Genomic DNA, 14,603 nt, shown 5'->3' on the forward strand with positions numbered 1-14,603 from the left:
ACAAACAAAAAAAACCCCTACTGAACAGCACTAGTTTATATCAGCTGGAGCAAAAACATAAACACTTTTATCAAGCTCTTTATATTTTTTTGTATTAAATATTTATTTTATTTTAATTTATTTATTTTATTTGCACACATTTAAGCATATAATCCAGATAATGAAAAAAGAAGAATTTAAGGATAACATCAAACTATGAAAAAAAATTGTAAAAACAGATAAATAAACAAAAAATAAATAAATAAAGCTAGCAAAATACAATAAAAAGTATATATTTTTACTATTTTATTGTACACATATTCATGTATGCACAGGTACATTTTGATACACATCATGTTCTCATCATTTAATAATTTAATAAAAGTCTCAATAGCTTTTTTTGTTTCTAACAATCAAAAAAAAATATATGCATGAGATACAGCATGTTCATTTTAATCTTATATTGACTAAAATACAGCATCAAATATATTTATTTCATCACTCATCTTAACTGTCTTCGGTCTTAAACATCCTTTTTTTCCTATAATTTTGGCTGCATTATTGAGAATATTTCTGTTTACTGTTAATAAAAGTGTTGGAGGAGAAACAGCACATTTAAGGGTGTTTATATATTAAGCCTAGTCATTGAAAAACTGGTTATTTATTATTTTTCACAGAAGTATTATTGTTGTTTTGTACAACAGCGTCACCATGTGGACACGGAGAGGAACTGACGCTGAAGGTATGACATTATCTATACGTCATCATTGAGCGCCCGTCGCTCGAGCAGCCAGTCAGCGAAACATGTGAAGAAAACATGGGGAGGCAGTTAGTTTGATATTTAACTGTTGTTGACGTTTGTGAGCTAAAGTGTAACTTTTAACGGACTCTGATAGTAGTCAGCTAAGCGCGAGGTAGCCTGAAGTCAGGTTAGTTAGCTTTACTAGCACGGTTATACTACTTTTCGGTTGTTTTGCTAGCTTTTAGCGCGCTAACAGCATGGAAAACACGCAGGGAAACGAGATTCAGCTCCACGGAGATGAAGAAATCATTGAAGTCATCGACCTAAATGAGGAGGATGCTGGTCCAGGTTGGTTTCAAACTATTCACAACACTTTAATTTCAGTCACTTTTGGCAACGTTGGCATCCTGTATCAGGCTATGATACCACAACTGGTCCCATTGTCAATACAAGGGATTTTAATCCTGGACAACAAATGTAATAGTAACTTTATAAGAAACTATCTCACTGACACATTGTTCCCTGGCAGACAAAACAAAAATAATATCTTACATAAATTTGATAATCAATTGATAAACTAAGAACGATGTACCTAAAATGTCCTGTTTTTTCTATTATCAGTTTATTACTTTCTTATAACTATGAAATTTTAGGTGGAGGCTTTAAATAAGCCCATCTGAGTTTTCTGCCTCTCCCTGCACTTTACATTATTTGTTATCTTTGTCATTTTATGTAATTCTAAATGTGCAAAAAATAAACCTAAACCTAAAAATATCTTATCTTCAACTGAAAGGAAATTTGGTTTCGCTCCAGTAACTCCAACCAAGAACAGAAATAAAATTAGAAAGTATCGTTTAAATAGAAAAGTGGAAGACTGTGGGGATAAAGATAAGATTCCTCATTAAAGTAAGTGTCAGTTGGTGGACCAGATACGTGCCGTAATGTTTACAATGAGACAGTGTCCACATCGTTAAACATTGATTGTAAATATTGGTCCTAAGACATATAATAAAACAGACAACATTAACTTGACTTAAAGAAAAAGGGCTCAAAAGTCTTGGTATAAAAAAAATGTAACTTTATCTCTCTCTCTTGCTCAGATGACTTGGCTGACGAGTTGGAGGATGTCGACTTTGAAGACTCCGGGAACGTGGAGGATGACGAAGGCTGGGAGACGGAGGACGAGATGGAAGCTGAGGCAGAGCGAGACGACAGCGAGCTCACCTTCTCCAAACACACCGGTAACATCCTGCCTTTGTTTTAAACTCTTATAACGGGGCAGATTCAGTTGGGGAAGCTTTTAAAACGACTCTTCTCCTCCGGCTGTCCAGGTTTAGTCCTCACTGTGAGACTGGACCCTGCCACAAACAGCATGGCCGTAACCGGAGGAGAGGACGATATCGCCTACGTCTGGAGGGTGAGCGACGGAGAACTCCTGCTGGAGTGCAAAGGTGAGAGATTAAACTTTAAACTATACTAAAAAAGTTTTTTTTTAACCTCAATATTTGAAGCAGTGAAATAAAAGAAAGCCCCAACGTTGCCTTTACTGAGTGATCATCTTAATTAGTTTTGGTGCTTGAAAGTCGATAATGTTAAACCGAGAGTTCAAGGTTCAACAAAGTCATGAAAATGTAGGACAAGACGTAACTATTTAACAATTATTAATTATTCCAGGTTTAGGGTTATGCTTGAATTTGAATATACTCCTTGAAAATGCTTGATTTTCAATGTAATCTGGTGTTTTATCCACACAGTCACTGAGGTAAACCAAAAACATGAAATATTTTAAGAGAAAAATAATTCTGGTTGTCTATTTGTTTGTTGTGTAAACACAAAGTAATAATGATCAAAAATTAATGTTAAAGTGTAATACATTTAATGGATTTTTAGAAATGTATATCAACAATTTAGATACTATGATATAGGCTTGAAAATTTAGGACAAAATTTAACTTTTTTTAACAAATATTAATTATTACAGGTTTAGGATTATGCTTGAATTTGAATATACAGCTTGAACATTGTATCCACACAGTCACTAAAGTAAACCAAAAACATGAAATATTTTAAGAGAAAAATAATTCTGGTTGTCTATTTGTTTGTTGTGCAAACACTAAGTAATAATGATCAAAATTTAATGTTAAAATTTTATCCTTTTACTCCATTTTTTAAAATGTATATTGACAAATTAGATGCTACGATAAAGGTTTGATTTTGGCATTAAAAGTGCTTGAACTTGACCCTCAAGTGTTACATTTGCTTCCCAAAAAAATTGCATGCATTAAACAAAAACTTCCAATATGTTCTGCTTCTTTTTATAGGGAAAAACTACAAATAGAAGCAATTTTAGTATCATGTTTTAATTTTCTTGTGCTCTAAATGGATGTGGAATAAAAAAAAATGTGTCTTGATGACCTTCTTTGTCTCCACAGGCCACAAAGACTCTGTGACGTACGCCGAGTTCAGCCACGACTCGTCCATGCTGGCGTCGGGCGACATGAGCGGCTTGATTAAAGTGTGGAAAGTAGAAACCAAAGAGGAGATTTGGTCTTTCGAAGTGGAAGATCTGGAGGTAAGAGAGCAGAGACTGTGAGCGTGTCATAATCCAGAAAGACAACATCAGCTTGTGTCTGTTTAGTTTGTGCATCTGTCAGCGTTTGTGTAAAGACTTTTACTGGGACTGAAGGAGTTTATGAGGAATCTGTGAAGCTGCAGTGGGTTTAAGAAGGAAATAATCTGTGTTTAAAGTTAATTTGTGGTCGTCTGCCCCGCTTCCTCCTCCTCCTCCTCCTCCTCCTCCTCCTCCTCCTCCTCCTCCTCCTCCTCCTCCTCAGTGGATGGAGTGGCATCCCTGCGCTCCGGTGCTGATGGCGGGAACAAACGACGGCAACGTGTGGATGTGGAAGATCCCGTCAGGAGACTGTAAAACCTTCCAGAGTCCTGCGTGTCCGGCCACCAGCGGCAAAATCCTGCCTGATGGTGAGAGACATATTTTGTCGTTGAATATTTTAACCCTTTGTATGCCAGGTTTCGGTCATGGTGCCACCATTTTTACAGACCTGGCTGCAATTGCAGCTGTGTAACTATTTTTATGTCATGAGTTTGTCATGTCTGTATAGACAGACAGACAGACAGACAACTTTATTCATCCCTGAAGGGAAATTCGGTTGTCATAGTAGCCTGGTATTGAAGTACAATAAAATACAACAGAATAAAATGCTACGGTACAATAAATACAAACAACAATAGAAAAAACACAGAATAGAACAAGGACACTTAAGAAGTTAAAAAGAAGATAAGTTGGTCGGTAAGGTACAGTTGCAAGATGATGATTATAATGTTATAGTGACTGGACGGTATATAATAATAGTACAGTATATAATATGTAATAATAATAGTAGTAGTACAAGGATTTAATAAAATGCATGTATTATGCTTTAACCGTTAAAGCAAGTAATGATCTCACTTACGTTAAAGTTAAACGAAAGTGAGATCAAAAATTGCATTTCAAATGGGATTCAATGGCTCAACCTTAAGAGTGTAACTATTGTTTGTCCACAGTGTATTTTAGTCTTACTGCAGGAGCTGAGCTGGAAATAACATCATATAAAAATACACAATCTTGCCAAAATTCATGCCAAATGCATGAACACAGCCAAAATTATTACCAAATGAAGAATGAAAAGCGCGTAAAATGCGATCAACCTGCCCTGAGGGTTAATGTTTAGAAGTACCGTAGATCACACATGATAAAACAGACAAAATTGGTATAGAAGTGTAAATGTCTACTTTTACTTTTCCTCCAGGGAAACGTGCTGTGGTTGGTTACGACGACGGGACGATACGCGTCTGGGATCTGAAGCAGGGAAACGCTATCCATGTCATCAAAGGTGAGTCTGGCAGCTTTTATTTCTCTCACATATTAATGCCATATTTGTCCTATTTGCAGGTTGTCTTTTATTTGTTTAGAGGGTTTTTGGGTGCCAATTTTGTCACATTTTTTTTAAACTTTTGACCCAAAATTACACAATTTTGGGTCAAAAGTTTAAAAAAAATGTTTCCCTGGAGGAAAAGTAAAAGTAGACATTTACACTTCTATACCAATTTTGTCTGTTTTATCATGTGTGATCTACGGTACTTCTAAACATTAACCCTCAGGGCAGGTTGATCGCATTTTTTTGTGTTTTTTTTACACATATTTAATTTTTTTGTCCAAATTTTGAGCTATTTCAATTAAAAAAAATGTTTTATGATTAGTGCCATAATAACAGTGGAATTGAAAATTAAAAAATCTTGAAATATCACCACAAAGTTTTTATGCTGTGCTGAGTTGGTGAAGTTGCTGTGATTTAGAAATGGAGTCATCATCACGTAGTAAACAGCCATGTTTCCATGGAGTTGGCAGTGTAATACATTATATGTATACTGTTAAGTAACATATAATATATGTGTTAAATAAACTTATAGTTGTGTGTATATATAAGTATAGGAACTTGGAAGGGAGATCACGCAAGAAATGCACTAATAGAAGAACTGAGGAGATATTTATTTTTTTAAGAAAAGAGCTTGTTAGAGGAAGTAATTCTCTGGAGAATATTCCACGTGACTCTGTTTCTCCAACCCAAATGGGAAATTCATTCTGGCATTTATTGAGATGAAACAAGGTTAAAAAGAGGTCGTTGTTTAATGGAACAAAGTAAAAGGAATAAATAAAAGCCAGTAAGTGAAACACTAAAAGTTTCAGACATTAATCAAACTTAGAGTCCCAGGCCAATAAAACTAAACACTCCAAACGAATTATAAAAGATTCACAGTCCACAGTGCAGCCAGCTACTAAAAACAAAAAGACACAAAATGAACAAAAAAGACACAAAATTACTAAAAAAAAGACACAAAATGACCAAAATAGACACAAAATTACAAATAAAAAAGAAAAAGACACAAAACTACTTAAAAAAGGCACAAAATTACAAAAAAAAAGAAAAAGACACAAAATTACTTAAAAAAGACACAAAATTACCAAAAAAACCAACACAAAATTACAAAAAAAAGACACAAAATGACATGACATAACATTTCCACTTCTTCCAGTAACAACAACACGGCAGATAATAAACGCTCCAGTAGCAGCTGCCTTTCTTTTTGTTAATGTCGTCATAGAAACAAGTGAAACAAAGCTCCAGCTGGAGCAATAAAGGGACCTTCCACACACAACATTCACATAAAACTCACATTAAACTTTCATATCAAGGTGGGGGCCACAAAATATTGTCACGAGGGCCGCGAGTTTGAGACCTCTGGTTTAAATGATTTGTGTTGTTGAACAGGTCAGGACGGACACCAGGGGGCGCTCACCTGCCTGGCCTGTAACAAGGACGGCTCTCTGGTGCTGACCGGCTCCGTTGACGGCTGTGCCAAGCTCATCAACACCACCACAGGAAAGGTTGGTGTTAGACTGACACATCCACACGTTGTTCTCCATCAGCCTCCATCAGTGTGTGATTGTGGTGTTTCTGTGTGAAGGTGGTGGGTGTGTTCACTGTGGACGGAGGCAAAGCCGGAGGAGCCAGAGACATGGAGGACTCCAACTCTGTGGAATCTGTGGGATTCTGCAACATGTGAGTTGTAAAGTATGATGGTAAATATGAAGTTATTTTGAGCAATAGGTTGATAATTCTGCAATGATAAATTAGCATTAGCTCAGTGGTAGCCTACAGAGTGAAACTGAATGATACAAACTTAATCTTTATGCTGTTATCTTTGTACATCTCACAAAAGGCCCGAGCAGGAAGCCCACAATCCACCACGTTTTGGTTCATTTCCTTTAAGCCGGGAAATTAAAACCGCTTAAAACCTGGGGCGCTGTTGCGTTATTCTACCATTAAAGCCGGGAAAGCGGACACGTCGTTTTGTAGTATTTGTAGTTTTTTCCACCTATTTTCGGTCTCTTGGCCATTGAAATGCATCAGAATACATGTGGGAGTGTTGCAATGCAACATGGGACTTTTCCAGAACTGGCTATAAGCTCTCAAATACTTTTTGAATTTCATTTCTATCTGCTACAGAGGCTGAAAAATCTATTATTTAGTAGGAAGAGTTGACACTTCTGTTGAATTTACAGAAAAACTTCAGGTTTTAGGGGATTGTTTTAAAATCGCCCAGAGGTTTTACAGGCATTTTTTCCAGGTGTTTTAGGCCTAAATGGGTTAATTGGGTCAGACCGGTTTGTTTGGTGCACACCAGAGTACGGTCGGAGCGTTCACAAGCAACCAAATGAACTGCAACAAGGATTTAACCAGAGTCGGATTAAAACAGACTAACTTTGGGTTGTGAAAGCGCCCTTACACTGTCGTGTGTTGTGTTTCCAGCCTTCCTCTGGTGGCGGTGGCGTACCTGGATGGGACTCTGGCCATATATGACCTCGCCACACAAGCAGAGAGGCACAGGTGCCAACATGAGGTAACTAGCACAGTTAACTTTGCTCAGTTGGTGGAAATTTTGGATATTGTGTTTAATCACCAGTTCTAATCAAACATGATTTCTTCAAAAATGGTCAGAAGTGTGAAAATTTGTTTTTACAGTTTCTGGCTATGATAAATGTTGTAATTTCAACTTTTTTTTAAAGTTTAATTTTCAAGAAAAACATGCCATTTTTAATCTTGCCAGTCGGTTGTGGAGTTCAGAGGGTTAAAGTGGTTTTCCAATTAGAAATATAATATAATGTGTTAAATATACTTACAGGTATATATATATATATATATATATATAAGTTTAGGAACTTGATAGGGAGATCACACAAGAAATGCATTAATAGAATAACTGAGGAGAGACAGCAAGGAGATATTTATTTTTTAAGAAAAGAGCTTGTTTTCAATAAAAACTTGAATTATAAAAAAAATAGAGCTTGTTGGAGGAAGTCATTCTCTGGAGAATATTCCACGTGACCTTTTTTTTGTGAGTAATTTTCAAGAAAAACATGCCGTTTTTAAACTTGCCAGTCAGTTGTGGAGTTCAGAGGGTTAAAGTGGTTTTCCAGTTAGAAACATCAACTTTTCCCAGCTGCTGTTGTCACCTAAAGAGTCTCTCCGTGTTCCTCCGTGTTCCTCCAGGCTGGCATCGTTCAACTACAGTGGGAGGAGTCTTCTTCTGTGGTGTCCACCTGCTGCTTAGACGGAGCGCTGCGTTTATGGGACGCCCGCTCCGGCAGCATGGTGTCGGAGTACCTCGGCCACGGTGCCGAGATCCTGAGCTTCACACTCAACAGGTATGATATCCTGTCAGGGATATATATTGATATGTGGTAATTGGTATGTCTTTAATCCATACTCGGGATGCACAATATCGTATTTTTTGCAGATATCCGTTATGCCGGGTTTTTTTTACAACTAATTTAGCTGATTACTGATACCAATATTTTTTTTCCTGCACAACTAATACCCACAATCAGGGCAAATTTGGCCAATTTCCCAACTGACATAATAAGTAAACATAACCAGTGTTCACTGGGAACATGTGAAAAGTGCAACTGTAACAGCAATTAAACCCAGATTGAATAAAACTACGTGTACCTTACAGACTGCTGCATAAATTCAAATTTAACTTCAAACAGGAGCCCAATATGTGACGACTCAATCTGCACCGTGCAAACAAAATCACAAAAAGTACAAAGAATATAAGCAACTTCAGTCCCTAATCAGAACATAAATAAACAGGTGGGCTCAGACTACACTGCACAATTCTATGAGCTACAAACAAGGTGCAGCAGAGAGATGATGTGCACCCCATTAGGTAACGCTTTATAATAAGGTCCTTAATAACCATTAATTAACAAGTAATAAGGCATTGTTCTCGCTTTAGATCCGGTAGTTGCAAAAAGCATAGTTAACTTATAGATAACTTATAATAGATGAGCAATAAAGTATATTTTAATATCAATAAGCAAACAAAATAAGATTAATAAAGGCATGGCAAAGACATAATGGGTGGGTCATGGGTGTTTGTAATGCCATTAATAACACTTATATAAGCTTATAAACACACAATAATGTTAATAAGCATCTTGTAAGGACTTACAAGGGCCTTATTACTTGTTAATTAATGGTTATTACAAGGACCTTAATATAAAGCGTTACCCCCCCCCCATTATTTAATCAGTTTATTATTAAGTCGGCATGTTGGTTGATGTCCGATAGTTAATTTTCAAGCCAATATCGATAACGTGCCGGTAATATCGTACATCCCTAATCACTACATTTTGTTGCTTTCTCACTTTTGTTCACGTCTGTTTCAGGGAAGCAACGCTCGCTGTCACTGCTTCAGGAGACTTTCGGGCCAAAGTCTTCTGCCTGCAGAGACCAGACCGGTAAAGAGAGCAGGAAGAGATGAGCAGGAGGAGGAGCAGGAGGAGGAAACACTTCAGCAGAAATAACAGAGACATTTCATAATCTGACTTTTTGTTCTCTAATCCTGCAGAGAGCACGTCGTGGTGTGGTCTCACCATCTTATCTGACCTGTTTTACTTGGATTATAGCATCCAAAAGATTCCGTTTCACCAGAACTTCAGTTGTGCGTAATTGGCAGAAGAAAAGAGTTTTTGAGATAAAACATGAGACAGAAAATTTTGTTTGATCTCAATTAAAATGTAAGGAGTGAATTACCCCTAGTCCTAGTTTACCCTCTAAAAGTGTGAGTGTGTGCGTGCATGTGTGTGTGTGTGTGGTCTTTAAAGAGACGCATCATGAATAATCTAGATTTTGATGCAAGTGTAAATACAGACAAATAAATAATATACTTTCTGGGTCACCATGTAAATTGATTTTTGAGCAGGCGTGGTTTCCTTTGTGACTAATGTCAACGCCCACCTCTTAGAACATTTCAACTTCATCTATTTCTGTCTGTGTTTAGATGAGAAGCAATGAGTTTATACTTATTGGAGGACAAAAGTGGATCCTCTGGTCACAGTGACATGAAGTGGGCTGAGATGAATTTTAATGGGCTCTTGTTTAGACTATCGTTTTTTTCTGTTTTACCCAAATCTGTTTTATCTAATTTATCAGATATGAGTCAGTCTGGAAACATCAGGACCTTTAAGTTTCCCAAAACCACCACCGGGATATGATTAAATGTAGAAAATTGTAAATGTGGAGGTGGTGAGTACAGTCATAGTGGCAGATTCTCTTTAGAAAATCCCAAATTCTTCATAAAATCCTGCATTAACTACCAAATTTCATTAATCCAGTGTTACATCGAAGCCCTGTCTGTGTGATGTTGAACGATCTTGTTTTGTTATTTCTTGTCAAAGATGTGAGACATGCATCAGCTCCTCCTTTAAGCTCATGGCAGGTTAAGCTGCTTTTCATTCTTCATTTGTTAATAGTTTCGGCTGTGTTCATGCATTTGGCATGAATTTTGGCAAGATTTTATATTTTTATTTGATATTGTAATTTCCAGCTCAGCTCCTGCAGTAAGGCTAAAATACACTGAGGACAAACTATAGTTACACTCTTAAGGTTGAGCACGTAAAACGCGCCATTGAAACACATTAAAAATGATATTTTTGATCTCATTTACATTAAAGCATAATACATGCATTTTATTAAATACTGGTGTCAATCTGGGCTTTGGCCTTGGAATTGATCATTTTTTTTACTTCTTTGCACCAGATTGTGTCATTTTGACCATATTCAGCATTTATACACACAAGCATGTGCTGCTTCAAATTAAAAAAAACGATCATTTTGAATCACATCAGAGATGCAGCCATCTAGAGAATAATGACAAAAAGAGATTATTTACACAGCTGCAATTGGGTGGTCTACTTATTATTTCCATGACTGTATATATTGTTATTGCATGTCTGAGCTGTCTAAAAAACAAAGTTATTAAGATGTTATGTATGCAATATCCAATAACTTGCACTTGAAACAGGTAGATGTCCACGACTGTGCAGAATAGAGCAACACTTTGCTGCTTTGTTGAATTTCCTACAAACTGGAAGACATTAGCTCACCAGCCATTGTCTCACGTGTTTATACAGAGCAGCTTAAATAAAGAGCCAGGTCACCAACATTATTGCACTTTAGTTGAGCAAGAACCTCCTCAGCAGAGTCAGAGCTTTGATTGGTGACCCACTCTGATAAAAACCAGACTTAACAGAAAGCAAAGTCACTGTGAAACAGTCGAACAGAGCCTCATAGAAGTTTTTAGAATTCCTGCTTCGAGGCCAAAGCCTATTCTTTTCCTCTAACTCCATTGTTGGGTTATTTTTCTCTCCTCTCGGCTGTCCGTGACAATGAGGAAAAACAACTGTCAATCGGTATCCTGTGCACAAGTGCTTCTTCCTTGTACCTGGATTTTCAGCTCATGCAGTCATTGTATGGGTCTAAATGTGCACAGGCCCGTGCATAACTCAGCCCTGACAGCCCGGCTGGCGATAAAACCCCTGAACACGCAAACATGTTTGTGTACTTCTTGACGGCATTGTAAAGTCAAAAAAAAAAAAGCCTCAGTCCTCAGTTATGACATGATAAAACTCATCCAAGTTGCATGAAGCTGGATGGAGCTCAGCCACCAGGGGAAAATAACACCTGCCATGTGTTGCAGGATATTTTCCTCATCTGTCACAGTTTGTGTGTTTGGCCTCAAAGGTCAGCCTGCGTAAAGACAAAGGCTAGGAGTGGCCTAAAAGATTATCACCTTTAGACCTCGGCGAGGCCGGAGCCTGATCTATTAAATTGCAGCTTATATTCCCTGAGGGCTGCTGTGCTCACAACAGATGCCGAACAAATGGGTTGAGCAGAGAGAGGCAGGTGCTGGTGCCAAGGTAAACACGTCTGGAGGAAGACGAGGCAAAGGGACAAACACATTAAAATGGGCTTCTGTTTCATAACAGCTCAGTCAAAAACAGAGCAAAAACATATTGTTATATTTTTCTTATAATTTGAACTTGGCAAAAAAATAGTCGATTATAGTAATTATCATGACAGGAAACCATAAATCACTGTGTCCTGAAAAATATCTGTGGTCTATGTGAGTATTTTCATTATCCCGATTTGATGACAGATTTCCAAAACCTCAAAGTCAATTCATAAATTAGCAGCCAAATGTATCCCACCCACTGACAGGTGCCATGGTAACGAGATAATTAGAGATATTTACTTCACCTGTCAGTGGTTGTAATGTTTTTGACTGATCAGTGAAGCACTCTGTATTGATTTTATACATTTTTAGTGTCCCAACTGTTTTGGAAGAGTTGTAGTTCCTGTTAGTTTTAGTAACTACAGGTGTATCTCAATAAATTAGAGTATCATAGAAAATGTTTATGTCAGTAATTCAATTAAACAAGAAATAACACATTATATAGATCCATTACACACGGAATGAAACATTTCATGTCTTAATTGATTTAATTTCTTCTAATTTAGAATAAAGGATTATGGCTTACATTTAATGAAGACCTAAAATTCAGTGTCTCAAAAACATTTAATATTACAAAAGACCAATTTTAAAAAGTATGTTTAATATGGAAATGTTGGCCTAATAATTGCCTTATAAAAGTTCAGCACTTCACACCCGGAACTGCGAGGGTTAATGACCTTATATGGGCTGAGATGGATAAGGAAAAGGAAATAAAGGCAAAATTTATTGTAACCTTTTTGAATCTTACACCCAACAATTACCCCATTACAAAGAAACTAGAACTAATAAAAACTAAACTTCCATAAAATAAAAACTAGCAAACTCACTCTAAAAACGAACTAAATTTGAAAACAAAAATTCACAACGAAAAAAAAAGGAAAATCCAAAACTGTTATTACCTTGGTACAAACCCCACTTTAAAAAAAAAGCAGTATTTGATCAATTAAAGGTGACTTTCTTTCACAGTTGGCAGTGTTGCCAACTTAGCAACTTTGTCGCTATATTTAGCAACTTTTCAGACCCTCTAGTGACTTTTTTCCCCCCAAAAAAGCGACGAGTGACAAATCTAGCAACTTTTTCTGGTGTTACTGGAGACTTTTGGAGACTTGGTCTTACTCTCAGGCAACAAACCACTATTTTGGCCCACACACCGCCCATTTAAAGTTTAAAAAGTAAAACATCAAATTGAAAGTCTTATGATAAGACTGTGACTTATAAAATTTGATGTGGCCGTCGGTTTGACCTTTTGTCTTCGGAGGGAACAATCCTTTTTTGGAGCATTGCCTGCTTGAACACACTGCTAGCAGAAGGTAAGATAAAAATAACTTTTGAACATGTTTAAATTTGAATATCGTAATCATATAAATGTACTTAAACTATATGTATTCATTTTGAGAAAAAAAAGATCTTGACAACAGTTAAACTCTGTCTGGCCTTAATTTCAATCTGTGACCTGAACAGTGTGGACAAATAATCTTCTAATAATCTAATAACTCTGTTTAATTTAACAATTTGTGCAGATTAACCATGGAATCCAGACCAGAAGATAACCACAGAGAATCCGACTTGACGACCATGCTGAAATTAATGGAGGCCAAAAGAGGAGTTGTAGAGATAAGAGGAGCTCTGTTGAAGAGGACTCGGTGTTCCCGGAAAGCCGAGATGCTCCGTCTTCTCCTTTGTAATGTGCAGATGTTGTGGTTTCGTGTCCAGCTTGTCCTCCCTGTGTAGTGTCTCTCCAGATGCTCCCGGGCTCGTGACGTCTCTGTTTAAACCCATTATCTGACGGGAGCTCGTCCATCTCGACCAGCACCAGCTCTGCTCCAGACTATCAGCCAAGGAGTCTTCCGTGTTTGGGTAAGAAAACAGGTCAGCAGCGGCCCTCCATCCAGCGCTGTGTTTAAATATGAGACGTGTGTGACAGCTGGTGTAAATTCAGACGTACACACTGTTGGATGTATATGTTTCGGTCAGTCCAGGGCCAAACTAAAGCAGCAAATACATCTCAGCATCTGCTTTAACCAATTACCATTCAGGGTCCTTCTTTTGTGAGAGTTGGTGGTTGTTTAGGGGGAGATAGCAGGTCAATAAATGCCACATAGAAGTGGTGACATCAGTTCTGTGTGTCAAGTTGTTCTGGTCAAAGATATCTAAAAAAAAATGACTGAATGAATGAATGAATTATTTATTTATTGACACCTATTATGGTGTATAAAGAGTCATAACATTAGGGGACGCTTTCTAAAGTCCATTTCCATGTTCAACTATGTCCCATAAGTTGTTGAAGTATTTTTTAGGTTGATACCATTTGCTATACACATTTGGTGCCCAATAATGGAATTTTATTCATATCGAGAATGGATAAAAATGGTCAGAGAAAACCTAGAGTATAACATCAATATGCCAAGACCTTTGGAACAACTTAGAACACATATTGGGTTCAAAAACTTGGATGACGAGCACTTCTGTTCTTCAAACTCCTGAGAAACCCTCTTATTGTCAGTATACCTAGGAAAGCTGCACACATTCTGAATGCTCTAGGTCTCGAGTTTATGGTTATAAAGTTTCATGAGGCTGTGATTATCGTAGAGGTCACAGCAGCTAATTTTATACAGTGAGGTCGAGACTCAAGAAATGCCCTCACTGCCCTCAAAGCTGGACTAATTGAATCCACGAGAGTCTCAGCTATCCACTGATACTTAGTTCATGTAATTCAAAGCCTGTTTGTGGACCTCAGTATGCACAAATATTTAAATACAGTAGGCGGAAATGGCAAATTTGTACTACATGAGAAAAACGATGTGATTTTTACCTTAAACTGCATGTTATCAGCATAATCGCCAAAATAGCCTAACTTTGCAGGATTTTTTTCAACAACTTCCCATAATGGTATCCTGGCATGCTTGGGCTCTATATTCCTTAAAATTTCTGGTTTCAAATGATATAAGTATCTTCAGTATACTCCT

At 37.2% G+C, this 14,603-nt stretch overlaps 1 protein-coding gene across 1 annotated transcript; it reads left to right on the forward strand.

Annotated features, from left to right (window-relative positions):
* The first annotated feature begins 770 nt into the window (after nucleotides 1-770).
* aamp (angio-associated, migratory cell protein) lies at nucleotides 771-10,265 on the forward strand. Its single transcript, XM_059327971.1, has 11 exons — nucleotides 771-1,069; nucleotides 1,822-1,962; nucleotides 2,053-2,172; nucleotides 3,153-3,292; nucleotides 3,555-3,699; nucleotides 4,527-4,610; nucleotides 6,048-6,163; nucleotides 6,244-6,338; nucleotides 7,089-7,179; nucleotides 7,830-7,984; nucleotides 9,011-10,265. Exons 1-11 carry the CDS (start codon nucleotides 979-981, stop codon nucleotides 9,084-9,086), a joined length of 1,254 nt encoding a protein of 417 aa, XP_059183954.1. The 5' UTR covers nucleotides 771-978; the 3' UTR covers nucleotides 9,087-10,265.
* The last annotated feature ends 4,338 nt before the right edge of the window (nucleotides 10,266-14,603 follow it).

Source organism: Centropristis striata, chromosome 24 (assembly GCF_030273125.1).
Source record: "Centropristis striata isolate RG_2023a ecotype Rhode Island chromosome 24, C.striata_1.0, whole genome shotgun sequence".
NCBI lineage: Eukaryota > Metazoa > Chordata > Actinopteri > Perciformes > Serranidae > Centropristis > Centropristis striata.